A 19,001-nucleotide genomic window follows, 5' to 3' on the forward strand; every position below is an offset into this window, starting at 1 on the left:
CCATTAAGCAGGAACCTGAGGGCCACCTGTCGGGGGTTGGGCTGGGTGGCCCTTGGGGTCCCCACTGACTCGAGTATCTTATGATTCCAGTATTATTCTATTATTATTATTATTATTATTATTATTATTATTATTATTATCACCACCACCATGATGCAGGGGCCTGAGGACCACATGTCAGGGGTTGGACTGGTTGGCCTTTGGGGTCCCCAGTGACTCAAGGATCTTATGATTCCATTATTATTATTATTATTATTATTATTATTATTATTATTATCACCACCATGAAGCAGGGGCTTGAGGGCCACCTATCGGGGGTTGGACAGGTTGGCCTTTGGGGTCCCCACCAACTCGAGGATCTTATTTTTCCAGTATTTATTATTATTATTATTATTATTATTATTATTATTATTATCACCACCACCATGAAGCAGGGGCCTGAGGGCCATCTATCGGGGGTTGGACTGGTTGGCCTTTGGGGTCCCCACCGACTCAAGGATCTTATGATTCCATTATTATTATTATTATTATTATTATTATTATTATTATTACCACCATGAAGCAGGGGCCTGAGGACCACCTGTTGGGGATTGGACTGGTTGGCCTTTGGGGTCCCCACCAATTTGAGGATCTTATGATTCCACTTTATTATTATTATTATTATTATTATTATTATTATTATTATTATCACCACCATGAAGCAGGGGCCTGTCAAATTTAAGAGGCCACCCTACTTGGATCTATTGGGGGTTGGACTGGTTGGCCTTTGGGGTCCCCACCGATTTGAGGCTCTTATGATTCCAGTATTATTATTATTATTATTATTATTATCATCATCATCATCATCACCACCACCCCCACCATTAAGCAGGGGCCTGAGGTCCACCTGTTGGGGGTTGGACTGGTTGACCTTTGGGGTCCCCACTGACTCAAGGATCTTATGATTCCATTATTATTATTATTATTATTATTATTATTATTATTATTATTATTATTATTATCTCCACCATTAAGCAGGGGCTTGAGGGCCACCTTTTGCGGGTTGGACTAGTTGGCCTTTGGGGTCCCCACTGACTCAAGGATCTTATAATTCCAGTATTTTTTAATTATTATTATTATTATTATTATTATTATTATTATTATTATATGCACCATCAAGCAAGGGCCTGAGGGCCACCTGTCAGGGGTTGGACTGGTTGGCCTTTGGGTCCTCCTCCAGCCCTAGCGCCCTAGGATTCTATGATGACCCTTCCCCTGATGCTGAAGTGCTGTCTGGGTGTCTGCCCCCCCTCTCTTTTCCCAGGTGACCCGGTCTACCTGAGTGATGAAGCCTCACGGCAGGAGTATGTCCTCAACGAGAACGGCATCATCTTCGTGGGCAACGCCAAGTACATCGAAGCCCGGGGCTGGTACTATGGGCAGGTGGGTCTGTGGCGGCAAGGCGAGGGCCCCCCAGAGATGGGCAGACCCCAACCGGGACTGTAGCGCAGCTCTCTGATTGTCATCTGCATTAAGATCACTTCTGACCAAAAGGTCATGAGTTCGAAGCCAGCCTGGGTCAGAGTGAGCTTCCGACCAATTGTGTAGCTTGTTGTCAACCTTTGCAACCTGAAAGACAGTTGCATCTGTCAAGTAGGAAAATTAGGTACCACCTATGTGTGGGGAGGCTAATTTAAGTAATTTACGAGGCCATAAAAAAGACTCCAGCAAAGCATGCGGGGAATGCAGAAGTACTTCATCAGTGTTGCAGATGGACGATGAAGGCAACAGCTCCCCTGGCGGCCAGAAAAAGTTAAATAGCCTCTGACTGTCTGTCTATATGTGTTGTGTGTCTTTGGCATTGAATATATGCCATATATGTGTACGTTGTAATCCACCCTGAGTCCCCTGCAGGGCGAGAAGGGCGGAATATCAATACTGTCAATACATAATCAATAAACCCTGCCCTCCTCCCCACTCCAGTTCCAGAAGAGTATCCTGGACCTGTGCCTGCTGCTCTTGGACCTGAGCCTCTACCACCGGAAGGACGCAGCTGGGGACACCGCGCGCCGCGGAGACCCCCGCTATGTCTCCCGCGTGGTCAGCTCCATGGTGAGACCCCTCCCCCAGGGTGGGGCAGGGAGGGGAGGGGCCACGCCCCCTCACCTCCATCTGACACCCCCTGCCCCCTTCTCCCCCCGCCTCCACCACAGGTGAATGGCAATGACAATGACAATGGGGTGCTGGAGGGCAAGTGGAGCGAGGAGTTCGCACACCACGAGAACCCCTCGCGCTGGGATGGGAGCGTGGCCATCCTCTGGAAGTGGGCCAAGGACAGGTACCGCCCCGTCCAGTACGGACAGTGCTGGGTCTTCGCCGGAGTGGCCGCCACAGGTAAAAAGGGAGGGGCCTCAGGGGGGGGGGGCAGTACGTGTGAAAAAGATCTTGGAGTCCTCGTGGACAACAAGTTAAACATGAGCCAGGAATGTGATGTGGCGGCAAAAAAAGCCAATGGGATTTTGGCCTGCATCAATCGGAGCATAGTGTCTAGATCTAGGGAAGTCATGCTACCCCTCTATTCTGCTTTGGTTAGACCACATCTGGAATATTGTGTCCAATTCTGGGCACCACAATTCAAGAGAGATATTGACTCTAAGCTGGAATGTGTCCAGAGGAGGGCGACTAAAATGATAAAAGGTCTGGAGAACAAGCCCTATGAGGAGCGGCTTAAGGAGCTGGGCATGTTTAGCCTGAAGAAGAGAAGGCTGAGAGGAGATATGATAGCCATGTATACATATGTGAGAGGAAGCCACAGGGAGGAGGGAACAGATCAGGGGTCTGGAGAACAAGCCCTATGAGGAGCGCCTTAAGGAGTTCGGCATGTTTAGCCTGAAGAAGAGAAGGCTGAGAGGGGATATGATAGCCATGTATAAATATGTGAGAGGAAGCCACAGGGAGGAGGAGGGAGCAAGCTTGTTTTCTGCTTCCATGGAGACTAGGACACAATGGAACAATGGCTTCAAACTACAAGAAAGGAGATTCCACCTGAACATGAGGAAGAACTTCCTGACTGTGAGAGCCATTCAGCAGTGGAACTCTCTGCCCCAGAGTGTGATGGAGGCTCCTTCTTTGGAGGCTTTTAAGCAGAGGCTGGGTGGCCATCTGTCAGGGGTGATTTGAATGCAATATTCCTCCTTCTTGGCAGACTGGGGTTGGACTGGATGGCCCAGGAGGTCTCTTCCCACTCTAGGATTCTAGGATTCTATGATTCTAAGGGGGAGAGAGGGGCTGCAGGTGCCAGTGGCCCCGCCCTCATGCCCCCGCCCTTCTTACATACTCATATATAGGGTGTGTGGGTGTGTGTGGGAAAAGGTTTTCCCCTGGCATTAAGTCCAGTCATGTCCGACTCTTGGGTTGGTGCTCATCTCTATTTCTAGGCCGATGAGCCGGCATTGTCCTTAGGCACCTCCAAGTTCATGTGGCCACTGGCATGAGTGCACAGAGTGCCATTACCTTCTTGCCTTAGCAGTACCTATTGTTCTACTCACATTTGCATGTTTTCGAACTGATGGGTTGTCAGAAGCTGGGGCTAACAGCAGAAGCTCGCCCCGTTCCACAGTTTCAAATTGCTGACCTTTCAGTCACCAAGTTTAGCAGCTCAGTGCTTTAACCCACTGCGCAACCGGGGGCTCCATATATATATATATATATATATATATATATATATATATATATATATACACACACACATACACATACATACACACACACACTAGCCATCCCCGGCCACACGTTGCTGTGGCCCACATGAGGGTTCTGTGTGGGAGGTTTGGCCCAATTCTATCATTGGTGGGGTTCAGAATGCTCTGTGGTTGTAGGTGAACTAGAAATCCCACCAACCACAACTCCCAAATGTCAAGATTCTATTTTCCCCAAACTCCACCAGTGTTCACATTTGGGCATATTGAGTATTCATGTAGAGTTTGGTCCAGATGCATCATTGTCTGAGTCCACAGTGCTCTCTGGATGTAGGTGAACTACAACTCCCAAACTCAAGGTCAATGCCCACCGAACCCTTCCAGTATTTTCTGTTGGTCATGGGAGTTCTGTGTGCCAAGTTTGGTTCAATTCCATCGTTGATGGAGTTCGGAATGCTCTTTGATTGTAGGTGAACTATAAATCCCAGCAACTACAACTCCCAAATGATAAAATCATAATTTTTTGAGTGATGGTCACTCCTTGTGTTGTGAGACGTTTGGTTGCCAAATTTGGTGTGATTTCGTTCATTGGTTCTTTTGTTTTTAAGGTACTCATTATGCACAGAGCATTTTTATGTATATAGATAGATATAGATATACAGGGTTAGTCAAAATGAATAGGCCAATAAGAATATTAATTGTACCCGAATTGGCCTATTCATTTTGACTAACCCTGTATATACACACACCGTATATCCTTTCATGCCGCCCCCACCTATCTTATATACTTACTTAAATAAGTATAGAAGACAGGTACATATATACTTATATTCTCTATATGATATCTTATAAGCTTCTATCTTTGCCTCCCTCTCCTTCCCATAGCGCTGCGCTGCCTGGGCATCCCCACGCGGCTCATAACCAACTTCAACTCTGCCCACGATGCGGACCACAACCTGGCCATCGATAAGTACTATGACCCCTCCGGGAAGAGCCTCAAGATCGGGCAGGACTCCGTCTGGTAAAGGACCCCTTGTTAGAGCTGTTTATACAGTCTTGAAAGTGCCTTCTCACCCTAGGGCTGAAGGAGTAGGCCAAGAGTAAGCACCCCACCTGACTAAAATGACTAAAATGATCAAGGGTCTGGAGAACAAGCCCTATGAGGAGCGGCTTAAGGAGCTGGGCATGTTTAGCCTTGAAGAAGAGAAGGCTGAGAGGAGATATGATGAGGGCCATGTATAAATATGTGAGAGGAAGCCACAGGGAGGAGGGAGCAGATCAAGGGTCTGGAGAACAAGCCCTATGAGGAGCGGCTTAAGGAGCTGGGCATGTTTAGCCTGAAGAAGAGAAGGCTGAGAGGAGATATGATGAGGGCCATGTATAAATATGTGAGAGGAAGCCACAGGGAGGAGGGAGCAGATCAAGGGTCTGGAGAACAAGCCCTATGAGGAGCGGCTTAAAGAGCTGGGCATGTTTAGCCTGAAGAAGAGAAGGCTGAGAGGAGATATGATGAGGGCCACGGATAAATATGTGAGAGGAAGCCACAGGGAGGAGGGAGCAGATCAAGGGTCTGGAGAACAAGCCCTATGAGGAGCGGCTTAAAGAGCTGGGCATGTTTAGCCTGAAGAAGAGAAGGCTGAGAGGAGATATGATGAGGGCCATGTATAAATATGTGAGAGGAAGCCACAGGGAGGAGGGAGCAGATCAAGGGTCTGGAGAACAAGCCCTATGAGGAGCGGCTTAAAGAGCTGGGCATGTTTAGCCTGAAGAAGAGAAGGCTGAGAGGAGATATGATGAGGGCCATGTATAAATATGTGAGAGGAAGCCACAGGGAGGAGGGAGCAAGCTTGTTTTCTGCTTCCTTGGAGAGAGACTAGGACACAATGGAACAATGGCTTCAAACTACAAGAGAGGAGATTCCATCTGAACATTAGGAAGAACTTCCTGACTGTGAGAGCTGTTCAGCAGTGGAACTCTCTGCCCCGGAGGGAGTGTGGTGGAGGCTCCTTCTTTGGAAGCTTTGAAACAGAGGCTGGATGGCCATCTGTCAGGGGTGATTTGAATGCAATATTCCTGCTTCTTGGCAGAATGGGGTTGGACTGGATGATGGCCCAGGAGGTCTCTTCCAACTCTTGGATTCTAGGATTCAACTCCCAGAAATCCTAACAGCTGGTAAACTGGCTGGGATTTCTGGGAGTTATAGGCCCAAAACACCTGGGGACCCCAGGTTGAGAACCACTGATATAGGATGATAAAAACAAGGACAAATAGGCTGAGAGAAAGCTTTTCAGAGCTATATTGAACTCTAAGGTTTCACACTAATGTGGCATTACGGGGTTGTGCAATAACGATGAGAATGCGGAAGGATGGGTGTTTTGTTTTGTAATTTGTACACACATAATGTGATTGAGGATGTTGTAAGACTTACAATGACAATAAAGCAATTCTATTCTATTTTATTCTATTCTACTGCAGAATTCTGGGACTTGTAGTTTAGTGAGATATTTATTTATTTATTTATTGACAGTATTTATATTCCTCTCTTCTTACCCCGCAGGGGGCTCAGGGTGGATCACAACGCACATATACATGGCAAACATTCAATGCCATTTAGACACACAACAGATATAGACAGACACACAGAGGCTATTTAACATTCCAGCTTCATGAGGGTATGCTTTGAATTCCAGCCACAAGGGGAGCTGTTCACTTGTGACACCGATGGAGTACTTCCTCATTCTTTTGCATGCTGCTGGAGAGTTTTATGGCATTGTAAATTACTTAAATTAGCTTCCCCGCATAAGCGGTACCTAGAATAATAGAATCCTAGAATCATAGAGTTGGAAGAGACCTCCTGGGCCATCCAGTCCAACCCCATTCTGCCAAGAAGCAGGAATATTGCATTCAAAGCACCCTGACAGATGGCCATCCAAAGCCTCCAAAGAAGGAGCCTTCACTACACTCCGGGGCAGAGAGTTCCACTGCTGAACAGCTCTCACAGTCAGGAAGTTCTTCCTAATGTTCAGGTGGAATCTCCTCTCTTGTAGTTTGAAGCCATTGTTCCGTGTCCTAGTCTCCAAGGAAGCAGAAGACAAGCTTGCTCCCTCATCCCTGTGACTTTCTCTAAATTTCCTATGTGACAGATGCAACTGTCTTTCAGGCTGCAAAGGTCGACAGCAAGCTAGACAAATGGTCGGGAGCTTACTCCGACCTGTCTGGCTTCGAACTTATGACCTTTCGGTCAGTCGTGATTTTAATGCAGCTGATTCCCAAGCAGCTGCACCACAACTGGGCCCAAGATACAGGATCTCTTGGACTGAGCATTTGGAAACTCCTTCCACTAAACTGCAAACCCCAGAATCCTAAAGAGGAGGAGGAGGAGGAAGAAGCAGAGGTTTCAGATGGGATGTCTACTCTTGGCCTACGCTTCTAGCCCTAGTGCAGGCATATGCAAACGTTGACCCTCCAAGTATATTGGACTTCAACTCCCACAATTCCTACAGCCGGTGGGCAGTTAGCAATTGTGGGAGTCGAAGTCCAAAACACCTGGAGGGAGGGCCCAAGTTTGCCTATGTCTGCCCATAGTGTGTGAAAGAAGTCCAGTTCCACTTCCCTCATTACAGTGTGAAACACAATTTGAAAAAATGTTCTGTTCCTGGTTTGAAAGTGTTATTTCTTGTTTAATTGTGCGGTACTTCATTTTTGGGGCAGAAACTATGTTGAATGGGTTGAGACTCGGTGATTTATTTATTTATTTATCATGTCAGGAGCGAACCAAAACAGTTGTAAGCATTAAAAACAACAGGCAAACAAACAAAATGCAAAATTTGCAGACTTGGTATTCTATTATAAGTATGATTGGTGGGAACAAGAGAGAGGGCCTTCTCGGTGGTGGCCCTGCGGCTCTGGAACTCCTTTCTCAAAGAGGTGCATTCAGCCCCCTCATTACTGGCCTTTCCCAGGTGACAAGATATACATTGGAAAATGTGCAAGAGCAGGGTGTCCCTCCCACAAAGACAAAGTTTAATAAACTTTCCCCATGTTCCTATGATAGAACCACTCCTCCTTCTCCACGGAGCTTTGCTGGGCTGGAAGCCCTCTCGTTCTGTGGAGGAAGCCCCCTCCCTTGAACTGACCTTTCTATCTCTCTTTCTTCTTGACTCTTCCATGCAGGGACTACCACGTGTGGAACGAGTGTTGGTTCGTGCGTGGAGACCTGGGGGGGTCCTACAGCGGGTGGCAGGTCATCGACGCCACGCCACAGGAGCGGAGCCAAGGTGGGCCTCTCTCTCTGGGTGGGAGGGGGGCTCAAGTGGGTCCCTGACAGCACCTTTTTCATCCCCTTCTTCTTGCCCTTCTTCTTCTTCTCCTTCTTTCCCTACTTGGTCTCCTTCTTCTCTTTATTCTTCTCCTCCTCCCACATCTTCTTTTTCTTCTTCCCCTTCTCCTCTTCCTTCATCCCCTTCTCTTCTTCTTCTTCTTCTTCTCCTTCTCCTTCTTCTTCTTCACCTTCTCCTTCTCCTCCTTCTTCACCTTCTTCTTTTTCTTCTTCCCCTTCTTCACTTTATTCTTCTCCTTTTCTTTCCCTTCTCCTTTTTTTATTTCCTTTCTTCCCCTTCTTCTTTTTTACCTTCTCCCTTTCTTCTTTCCCTTCTTCTCCTTCTCCCTCCCCACATTCTTCTCTTTCTTTCTCTTTCTCCGTCTTCTCATTCTTCTCTCATTCCCCTTCTTGTTCTTCCACATGTCCTCCCTCTTCTTCTTCCCCTTCTTCTCTCCCCTCCTCCTCGTTCTTCTTTCCCTTCTTGATCTCCTTCTTCTCTTTACTGTTCTTCTACTCCCACTTCTTTTTCTTGTTCCCCTTGTTCCCCTTATCCTCTTTCTTCTTCATCCCCTTCTTCTTTCTCCTTTCCCCCTTCCCATTCTTCTTTTTTTTTACCTTCTCCTCTTCTTTTTCTTCCCCTTCTTCCCCTTCTCCTTCCCTTCCTCCCCCTCTTCCTCCTCCTTCTCCTCCTCCTCCTCCTCCTTGAACGCTTTCTTCTCTTTCTCCTTCTTCTCTTTCCCATTCCCTTTTTTACCTTCTCTTCTTCTTCTTCTTCCCCTTCTCCTTCACCTTCTTCTTCTTCCCCATCCTTCCCCTTCTTCTTCTTCTTCTCTTCCTCCTCCTCCTCCTCCTCCTTAAACTCCTTCTTCTCTTTCTCCTTCTTCTTTTTCTTCTTCCCCTTCTTCTTCCCCTCCTCCTTCCCCATCCCCTCCTCCTCCTTCTTCTTTACCTTCTCCCCTTTTTCTTTCCCTTCTTCTTCCTGAATTTCCCCTTCTCCTTCCTCCTCCTCCAACTCTTCATCCTTCTTCTTTGCCTTCTCCCCTTTCTTCTCCTCCTTCCCCTTCTTCCTGCTTCCAGGGCTGTACCAGTGTGGCCCGGCGTCAGTGACAGCGGTGAAGCAGGGACAGGTGCGCCTCTCCTACGACACGGCCTTTGTCTTCAGCGAGGCCAACGCGGACATCAACTGCTGGGTAGTCTACTCGGATGGGACCCGGAAGCGTGGTCATTCCGACACCACGTCTATTGGCGTCAACATGAGCACCAAGGCTGTGGGAAGCAACGCCCGCGTCGATGTCACCGGCGACTACAAGTTCCCCGAAAGTTAGTGGAGGAGATGGGTTGGATTGGGTTGATGGGTCATAGGTTCGGCCTTCCCTCCAGATGTTTTGGACTCCAACTCCCACCATTCCTAACAGCCTCAGGCCCTTTCCTTTTCCCCCTCAGCCGCTTAAGCGGCTGAGGGGGAAAAGGAAGGGGCCTGAGGCTGTTAGGAATGGTGGGAGTTGGAGTCCAAAACACCTGGAAGGCAGAAGTTTATATATATATAAGGATTTCCCTTCCTTCCAAGGCGAAGATTTATCTCACTTCCTGTTGTCTCAGCCCAATTAGAATAGAATAGAATAACTTTACTGCCATTGTGCATCGTACAACGAAATTAAATGCCGCCCGCAATCCACATTATGTATGTAGAATTGCAAAAACAGGAGCACCCACCCTTCCACATGCTAATCACTGTTGTGTTGCGCAACCCCAAAGGACACGTCAGGGTTCAATAGGTTCAGAGGGCAGGCTGATCAAGTCTGCAGAGGCCACCAACTCAGGAGGACAAGACCAGAATCCAAAAGGTCCTTGAAAAGAAGCAGGGGAGCTGAGGGATGATTTATTGTTGCCACCAATTTAAAAGGAACCAGTATTCAGGAGATTTTACCCCAGTTCCCAATTTTAAGTTAGCCAATTTGCAATGGAGGTTGCCGATTAGGAACCAAATTTACCATCAAGTTGGAAGGGAGGCTGTTCAATTGCACCTCCTCCTTTATTAAGAAAGTAATAACTTAGTAGTAATTACACTGTATATACTGTAGCGTGACTGGAAAGAAGAATGTAGATTTATTTGGTTACTTTTCCCTGCGTTTCTGCCACCACGTGAGGTAAGTTGTAATATTGTGAGAAATGGCACTTTGGACACAGAATAGACGGAGCTGAGGCAATCTTCAAATAAAAGTTAACAATTTTATTAAGTACACAGCGTGTGGTTGCAAGACGTAGCTTTTCCTTGTTGCACTTGGAATAATACTTGTAACTTTAACAGTTCATTCTTTCAAGTAACACAGTATCTTTCTGACGTAGAGCACTTGTTTCAGACAAAGTTTCCATACAGGGATGTTTCCCTTAGTTGATCCTCCCTAGATCAAATACTAAGTAAACTATTCTTTAGCCTCTCCTTAGACTAAAAGAATTCCAGCTATGTTTCACCATTCAGCTGCACTAGCCTGAGAAACTTCCAATAGCCAAACCCAGTTTTTCAAAGCCTCAAAGTTTTGCTTCACAAGTCACTCCGCCACCTTTCCTTTCCTTCTCTCCCAACTCCTAACTCCTCACTCCTCTGAACCTAACTCCTGACTGCTCACTCCTCTAAACCTAAACCCTAACTGATTTTTAACTGTCGTTTATTCAAACGCTCCCCTTTAAGCTCCTTCCACTTCCCTCTCTCCTGCATCGGTCTCATGGAGGACTCCTCTGACTTAGGCCGCACATGGAGGACTCCTCTGACTTAGGCCGCTCCAGCATTACTGCAGCCAATCTAAACACAAATACAGTTAAAATCATACAATTTATAATTAACTCCTGTACAGTCCTCAACAGATTAGAGAGCTGATTAGGTTATGTGGTCTCCCCCACTATATATATTGATCTCTCTCCCTTTGGATCTCCCCCAGATTCCCCCGAAGAGCGTGTCGCGTATCGTCGGGCCTTGGCTGAGCTCTCGGGGTCCCACGCGGCCCCCACAGAGGAAGTGGTGGAGGAGGAAGCGAGTTCAAGGGCCAGGGCATCAGAGGAGGAGGGGGTCCCCCCCGCGTCGGTCCCCTCTCCGGCCTCCCCGGCTTCGGACCTGATCTCACAGCCCGGGCTCTTCGGGCGCTTCCGCCTGGCGCGGCCCCCTGTGCTGGGGGGCGATGTGGCGCTGGTGCTGAGCCTGTCCAACCTGCGGGAGGAGCCCACCGATGTCACCGTTCACCTCTCTGTGGCCACCGCTCTCTACACACGCAGGACCATCCGGGAGGTCCTCAAGGAGTCCACCGCCTTCCGTCTCCAGGGAAAGGAAGGTATGTATGGAGAGAAGCAGGCACCGGAGCATGCATTATCATCATCAGTACCATCATCATCATCATCACCATCATTATCATCATTGGAGCTGTGGTGGCACAATGGGTTAAACCAGTGGTGCCCAACCTTTTTTTTGACCAGGGACTACTTGACCTGGGACCACTTTGATCAGGAACCACTTTGACCAGGGACCACTTGACCAGGGACCACTTTGACCAGGAACCACTTTGACCAGGGACCACTTTGACCAGGGACCACTTGACCAGGGACCACTTTGCCCAGGGACCACTTGACCAGGGACCACTTGACTAGCAACTGCTTTGACCAGGGACTACTTGACCAGGGACCACTTTGACCAGGGGCCACTTGACCAGGGGCCACTTGACTAGCAGCTGCTTTGACCAGGGACTACTTGACCAGGGACCACTTTGACCAGGGACCACTTGACCAGGGACCACTTGACTAGCAACTGCTTTGACCAGGGACTACTTGACCAGGGACCACTTTGACCAGGGACCACTTTGACCAGGGACCACTTGACTAGCAACTGCTTTGACCAGGGACTACTTGACCAGGGACCACTTTGACCAGGGGCCACTTGACCAGGGGCCACTTGACTAGCAACTGCTTTGACCAGGGACTACTTGACCAGGGACCACTTTGACCAGGGACCACTTGACCAGGGACCACTTGACTAGCAACTGCTTTGACCAGGGACTACTTGACCAGGGACCACTTTGACCAGGGACCACTTTGACCAGGGACCACTTGACCAGGGACCACTTGACTAGCAACTGCTTTGACCAGGGACTACTTGACCAGGGACCACTTGACCAGGGAACACTTTGACCAAAGACCATTTTGACTAGGGAACACTTGACTAGGGGACACCTTGACCAGGGACCATTTTGACCAGGGATCACTTTGACCAGGGGCCACTTGACCAGGGACCACTTGACTAGCAACTGCTTTGACCAGGGACTACTTGACCTGGGACCACTTTGACCAGGGGCCACTGGTGGTCCGTGGCCCACAGGTTAAGAATCTCTGGATTAAATCCTTGTGCCAGCTGAACTGCTGATTTGAAGTTCAGCACTTTAAATCCACGATATGGGGTGAGCTCCCACCTGTCAGCTCCAGCATCTCATGCAGGGACATGATAGAAGCCTCCCACAGGATGATCAAACATCCAGGGGTCCCCAGCATATTTGCAGTTTCTCAAGTAGCTCCTGACATGAAAAAAAAAATCATCATCATCATTAACATACATTTTATTGATTACCCACTTCAATCATAATAAAAATACATTATTTAATTACCCACCTCAATAACAATAATAATACATTTCATTTATTACCTGCATCAATAATAATTCTATGTTTTATTTATTACCAACCTCAATAATAATATTAATAATAAAATTTATTTATTACCCACCTCAATAATAATAATAATACATTTTATTTATTACCCACCAAAATAATAATAATAATTTTTATTTATTACCTGCCGCAATAATAATAATACATTTTATTTATTATCTATCTTAATAATATTATTATCTTAATAATAATAATAATAATTTTTATTTATTACCTGCCTCAATAAAAATAACACATTTTATTTATTATCTGTCTTAATAATAATAATACATTTTATTTATTACCCTCCATAATAATAATAATACATTTATTTATTACCTGCCTCAATAATAATACATTTTATTTATTATCTATCTATCTTAATAATTATAATAATAATACATTTTATTTATTATCCATCTCAATTATTACCCACCCCAGTAATAATAATAATACACTTTATTTATTACCTGCCACAACAACAACAACAACAATACATTTTATGTATTACCTGCCTCTCCTGATGGCCTGAGGCAGGCTACAAAAAATTAAAAATCTAACGAACATAAAAATACAATAAATTAATGACATAGATAAACACACAAGTATATGAAAACTTATACCAAAACACAGCTACAGAATTGACATATGGTGGTAATAAATCAAAACTCGACTGAAAGTTTGAACATGAGGAAGAACTTCCTGACTATAAAATAACAGCTAGTCAATAGGGGAACTCTCCGCCTTGGAGTCTAGTGGAAGCTCCTTCTATGGAGGCTTTTAAACAAGGACTGGATGGCCATCTGTTCAGAGGGCTTTGATGGTGCTCTTCCTGCCTGGCAGAATAAAGGGGATTAGACTGATTAGAGAGATGAAGGGCCAAAGCTAACAAAATGAAGTTCAACAGTGACAAATGCAAGATACTCCACTTTGGCAGGAAAAACGAAACACAAAGATACAGAATGTGTGACGCCTGGCTCGAGAGCAGTACGTGTGAAAAAGATCTTGGAGTCCTTGTGGACAACAAGTTAAACATGAGCCAGGAATGTGATGTGGCGGCAAAAAAAGCCAATGTGATGTTGGCCTGCATCAATAGGAGTCTAGTGTCTAGATCCAGGGAAGTCATGCTACCCCTCTGTTCTGCTTTGGTTAGACCACACCTGGAATACTGTGTCCAATTGTGGGCACCACAATTCAAGAGAGATATTGACAAGCTGGAATGTGTCCAGAGGAGGGCGACTCAAATGATCCAGGCTCTGGAGAACAAGCCCTATGAGGAGCGGCTTAAAGAGCTGCGCATGTTTAGCCTGAAGAAGAGAAGGCTGAGAGGAGACATGATAGCCATGTATAAATATGTGAGAGGAAGCCACAGGGAGGAGGAGGGAGCAAGCTTGTTTTCTGCTTCCTTGGAGACTAGGAAGCAATAGAACAATGGCTTCAAACTACAAGAGAGGAGATTCCATCTGAACATGAGGAAGAACTTCCTGACTGTGAGAGCCGTTCAGCAGTGGAACTCTCTGCCCCGGAGTGTGGTGGAGGCTCCTTCTTTGGAAGCTTTTAAGCAGAGGCTGGATGGCCATCTGTCAGGGGTGATTTGAATGCAATATTCCTGCTTCTTGGCAGAATGGGGTTGGACTGGATGGCCCAAGAGGTCTCTTCCAACTCTTTGATTCTATGATTCTATGATTCTATGACTGGATGGCCTCAGGGGACCTTTCTATGATTCTAGGTGGGGAGGATGAGGGTCCTTTGCTTCCTCTGGCCTCACGCCCCTTTCCTTTTCCCCAGAGAGGCAGCTCCCTTTGCGCATCACTTACGGGCATTACGGGGCCGCGCTGACAGATGACCGGAAGCTGCTGGTGACGGCACTGTGTGATGTCCCTGGTGGGGTCAAGCTGCTGGTGGAGAAGGCCATCACACTGGAGGGGCCTGACATCCGCATTAAGGTTTGCAGGGGGTGGGAGGTTTGTGTGTGTGGGTGGTGGTGGTGGGTGTGGGGTGTTCTGCCCACTCCCTGTGTCCAAGAGGGGGTGTCCAGGGGTCCCTTTGAATTGCTGAAGCCCCCTTCATTCTCCCTCCCAGGTGCCCTCCCGTGTTGTGTCCTCAACACCAACCACTGTGGAGATTGGCTATGGCAACCCGCTTCCAGTGCCCGTGGACCAGTGTGTGCTGTTAGTCACGCTCATGGGGCACGCCGTCAAGATCAAGTGAGTGGCATATGGTGTTCGGGTGTTTATGACAAAATGTTATTTATTTACAGTATTTATTTATTTACAGCATTTATATTCTGCCCTTCTCACCCCGAAGGAGACTCAGGGTGAATCACAGAACACATGCATGGCAAACATTCAATGCTGTTAGACATACAGGATAGAAAGATAGAGATGTGTGTTGGCATTTTTCCAACTTTGGCGTCCTGGAGGTTGTGCTTGATTTTGGCCACAGGGGGTGCTGTTGCTACATCCTCTATGATGATGAGCCCTTTTGACTGTGAACTTTCCTCCTGTTCTTTGATCACTTGCTTTTTTTATGGTGCCGTAAAATACCTCCTCGCTTAAATGGTGCCTAATTTCTCTGGAGTCCCCAGTGGTGTAGTGGGTTAAACTGCTGAGTTGCTGAACTTGCTGACCAAAAGGTCACCAGTTCGAATCCAGAGAGTGGGGTGAGGACCCACTGTTAGCCCCAGCTTCTGCCAAGCTAGCACTTCAAAAACATGCAAATGTGAGTAGATCAATAGATGCTGCTCCGAGGAGAAGGTAATGGTGCTACATGCAGTCATGCCGGCCACACGACCTTGGAGGTGTCTACGGACAACGCCAACTCTTTGGTTTAGAAATGGAGATGAGCACCAACCCCAAGAGTCAGACACGACTGAACTTAATGTCAGGGGGAAACCTTTACCTTTACATAATTTCTCTACTCACAGCTCATAGCTGTTTTAGAACTGCTTAGGTGGACAGTAAGCTAGGCCCAAGGTCGGGTGTTCACCCCAACCCAGGCTTGAACTGCCAAGCTTTCGGCTGGGAAAGATCTATTGCAGCTGATGATTAACCAGCTGTGCTAAAGTCTGGCCTATAGGGTTAGTGTCTCTCTAACTATTAGGTCAGAGAAGAAAAAACCTTTTAGAAAAGCATGGCCTTTAAGAGATCATAACCTTTTAGAAAATTATATTTATAACCTTTTAGAGAAGAGCCAAAAACTCCATTTGAGTATAATCTTCTCAAGTGGTATGCAACCAAATGTAATTATACAAGGCAGTTAGCTTCAGTTATTAGACCGAATAACTTATTGTCTATGTTCTGTTAGGGAACAGAGAATATTTATTTATTTGTTTGTTTATTTATTTACAGTATTTATATACCGCCTTTCTCACCCCTGCGGGGGGACTCAAAGCGAATATGCCAATGCATAAAAATAGGGGTTCTTCAGATGTGTTTTTTAATCAGGTTAATCAAGGTGCTGAGTCTTATCCAATTAACTCACTTCAATAGTTTTCTGCTCCAGCTGAGCGGCTCTTATCTTTATTTACATTTCACTTTGGAGAAAACAAAGTTTATAAACTGAAGAAAGCAATTTGCGGTTTAAAACAGTCAGCCAGATGTTGGAACCTTTGTGTACATGAATAATTGTGTAGGCTGGGCTTCAAGGTAAGCATAGCTGATGCTAGTTTGTATACCAAAGTTACAGGGGAAGAATGGGTTGCACATTTTAGTTACATGAACAGACACAGCAACTCTTTGTAGCTTCTCTGGGACAGGAGAGCAAGGTAACAAGGAGCAGAACCCCACTGGCTGTTAGGAATTGTGGGAGCAGAAGTCCAAAACACCTGTAGGACCAAAGTTTGCCCATGCCTGCTCTAGAAGGTTACCTGAGGCTTGCTAACTGTCACCTAGGCCCTAAGCAAATGTTAAGCAAATAATAAGATGGGAGTCAGAAACACACACAGAGAGCATGGCAGATTGCTTTTCTCTAACATATGGGAGAGGGGCTTCCTAAGGCGGAGGAGGGAGACAGAGAGAGACCCCTGGGCTGGTGAGCTACTGGAGGGGGTGCCACTGGGCAGGTCAAAACCAGGTATTAATATCAAGCATGGGAAGATTTCTGTTCACAGCTGGAGAAAAATGGCACCCAGGTCCATCTCCTTAAAGCCAGGTCAAAAGGCAGTCCTGAATTCGACCAGGAAGGCTGGAGCTCTTCTGCAAGTTGCCCTTGCTCATGTAGCTAACTAATGGCAGAGGGTCGGAAAGGGAATGGGGAGCGGGCAAGGCCATGCAACCAAGGAGTATGTAAGACTGCATCCATTATGGGGCCTCTCTGTTCTGCTTTGGTCAGACCTCACCTGGAATCACACTGTGTCCAGTTCCGGGCACCACAATGTAAAAGAGATAGTGACTCTAAGCTGGAAGGGGTCCATAGAAGGGCAACTAAATCAAAGGTCTGGGGACCATGAATCCCTCTGAGGAGCATCTTAAAGAGTTGTGACTGTTTAGCCTGCAGAAGAGAAAGTTGAGAGGAGACATGAGAGGAGCTATGTATACGCATGTGAAAGGATGTCCTAAGGAAAAGTGAACAGGCTTCCTTTCTGCTGCCCTGGAGACTAGGACTCGGAGCAATGGGTTTAATTACAGGAAAGGAGATTCGACCTGGACATTAGGAAGAACTTCCTGTCTGTGAGAGCTGTTCAGCAGTGGAACCATCTGCCTCAGAGTGTGGTGGAAGCTCCTTCTTTGGTGCCTTTGAAACTGAGGCTGGGTAGCCATCTATTGAAAGGGCTTTGATGGTGCTTTCCTGCCTGGAAGAGGGGGGTTAGACTAGATGGCCCATGGGTTCTCTTACAACACTATGAACCTATAATTCTATTATTCGGAATCATAGAATCATAGAATCATAGAATCAAAGAGTTGGAAGAGACCTCAAGGGCCATCCAGTCCAACCCCCTGCCAAGAAGCAGGAATATTGCATTCAAATCACCCCTGACAAATGGCCATCCAGCCTCTGCTTAAAAGCTTCCAAAGAAGGAGCCTCCACCACACTCCGGGGCAGAGAGTTCCACTGCTGAACGGCTCTCACAGTCAGGAAGTTCTTCCTAATGTTCAGATGGAATCAGATGGAGGTTTAGCACGGCTAGTAAATCATCAGCAATTATAAGATCTATCAACCAAAAAGTTGCAAGTTCAAAGCCAAGAGTTGGCATGAGCTGCCAACTGTTAGCCTAGCTCATTGTTTACCTAAGCAATTCGAAAACAGCTTTGGCTGTGATTAGAGAAATTAGGTACTGCTGAAAAGCAGGGGAGGTGTTTTACGATGCCATAAAGAAAGAAGATCAGAAAATGCTGGGTGACCAAAGGGAAGGAGGAAGTCCTGACGGCTCTTTGTCAATCAGGATAAAGCAACAGCACCCTCTGGACTCAAGGCCAACCTTCCATGGCACCAAAAACAGCTGAAACAAACCACCTCCTTCTGTTCTGTTCTGTCTATCTGTGTATTGTCTATACAAAGCGGCACTGACTGTTTGCTGTGTATATGTGTTGTGATCTGCCCTGAGTCCCCTTTGGGGTGAGAAGGGCGAAATATAAATAAAGTGTTGTTGTTGTTGTTGTTGTTGCTGTTGTTGTTGTTACTCTGTGCCCTCTCCTTGCTCTAACCCCCCTCCTCCCCTCTTCTCTCCCTTCCGTCCTACAGCGTGGCGGCCTTGGCTCCGGGGGAGCAGTCGAGCATCTTCTTCGAGTTCACGCCGCGCACCTCGGGGGCCATGCAACTCCACGTGGACTTCTCCTGCGACCGCTTCCAGCATGTCAAAGCCTTCACCCTCATGGACGTGGCCGAGGTCTGAGCCACCGCCTCCTCCGCCATCATTAAAACTATTTTCCCCAGCAGAAAAGTGGTGGCCTCGCTTATTGCTATCGGTTAGGAATCAAGAGCTGTTAGACTAAAAAATAACCCTCACTTGCGGGTGATTCCACAAAAATATAGCAGAGTGCCAGAAGCACAATTCATAATCTGCAGAAGCTTACCATTCAGAGGATTGTGGCTCTGCAATCCTGTTAACAATCTGCTGAATGGATTAGTTTCCATTCAGCAGATTGTTAACAGGATTGCAGAGCCACAACTTCATAGGTTCTAAAAAATAATACGTTTATTAAAGACAAAAGAAATCCATTCTGGATAGAATGTGTCCAGAGGAGGGCGACTAAAATGATCAAGGGTCTGGAGAACAAGCTCTATGAGGAGCGGCTTAGGGAACTGGGCATGTTTAGCCTGAAGAAGAGAAGGCTGAGAGGAGATATGAGGGCCATGTATAAATATGTGAGAGGAAGC

At 46.7% G+C, this 19,001-nt stretch overlaps 1 protein-coding gene across 2 annotated transcripts in view; it reads left to right on the forward strand.

Annotated features, from left to right (window-relative positions):
• LOC132772628 (protein-glutamine gamma-glutamyltransferase E-like) overlaps nt 1-18,564 on the forward strand; it is a 56,621-nt gene extending 38,057 nt beyond the window's left edge. For both annotated transcript variants that reach the window (XM_067468318.1, XM_067468317.1), the window contains exons 4-13: nt 1,304-1,422; nt 1,963-2,091; nt 2,193-2,373; nt 4,563-4,698; nt 7,851-7,954; nt 9,076-9,318; nt 10,935-11,321; nt 14,472-14,629; nt 14,766-14,890; nt 18,366-18,564. In XM_067468318.1, coding sequence (XP_067324419.1) covers nt 1,304-1,422; nt 1,963-2,091; nt 2,193-2,373; nt 4,563-4,698; nt 7,851-7,954; nt 9,076-9,318; nt 10,935-11,321; nt 14,472-14,629; nt 14,766-14,890; nt 18,366-18,516 — 1,733 coding nt within the window. In that variant the 3' untranslated portion in view covers nt 18,517-18,564. The remainder of the gene's footprint in view (nt 1-1,303; nt 1,423-1,962; nt 2,092-2,192; nt 2,374-4,562; nt 4,699-7,850; nt 7,955-9,075; nt 9,319-10,934; nt 11,322-14,471; nt 14,630-14,765; nt 14,891-18,365) is intronic.
• The last annotated feature ends 437 nt before the right edge of the window (nt 18,565-19,001 follow it).

Source organism: Anolis sagrei, chromosome 4, assembly GCF_037176765.1.
Source record: "Anolis sagrei isolate rAnoSag1 chromosome 4, rAnoSag1.mat, whole genome shotgun sequence".
NCBI lineage: Eukaryota > Metazoa > Chordata > Lepidosauria > Squamata > Dactyloidae > Anolis > Anolis sagrei.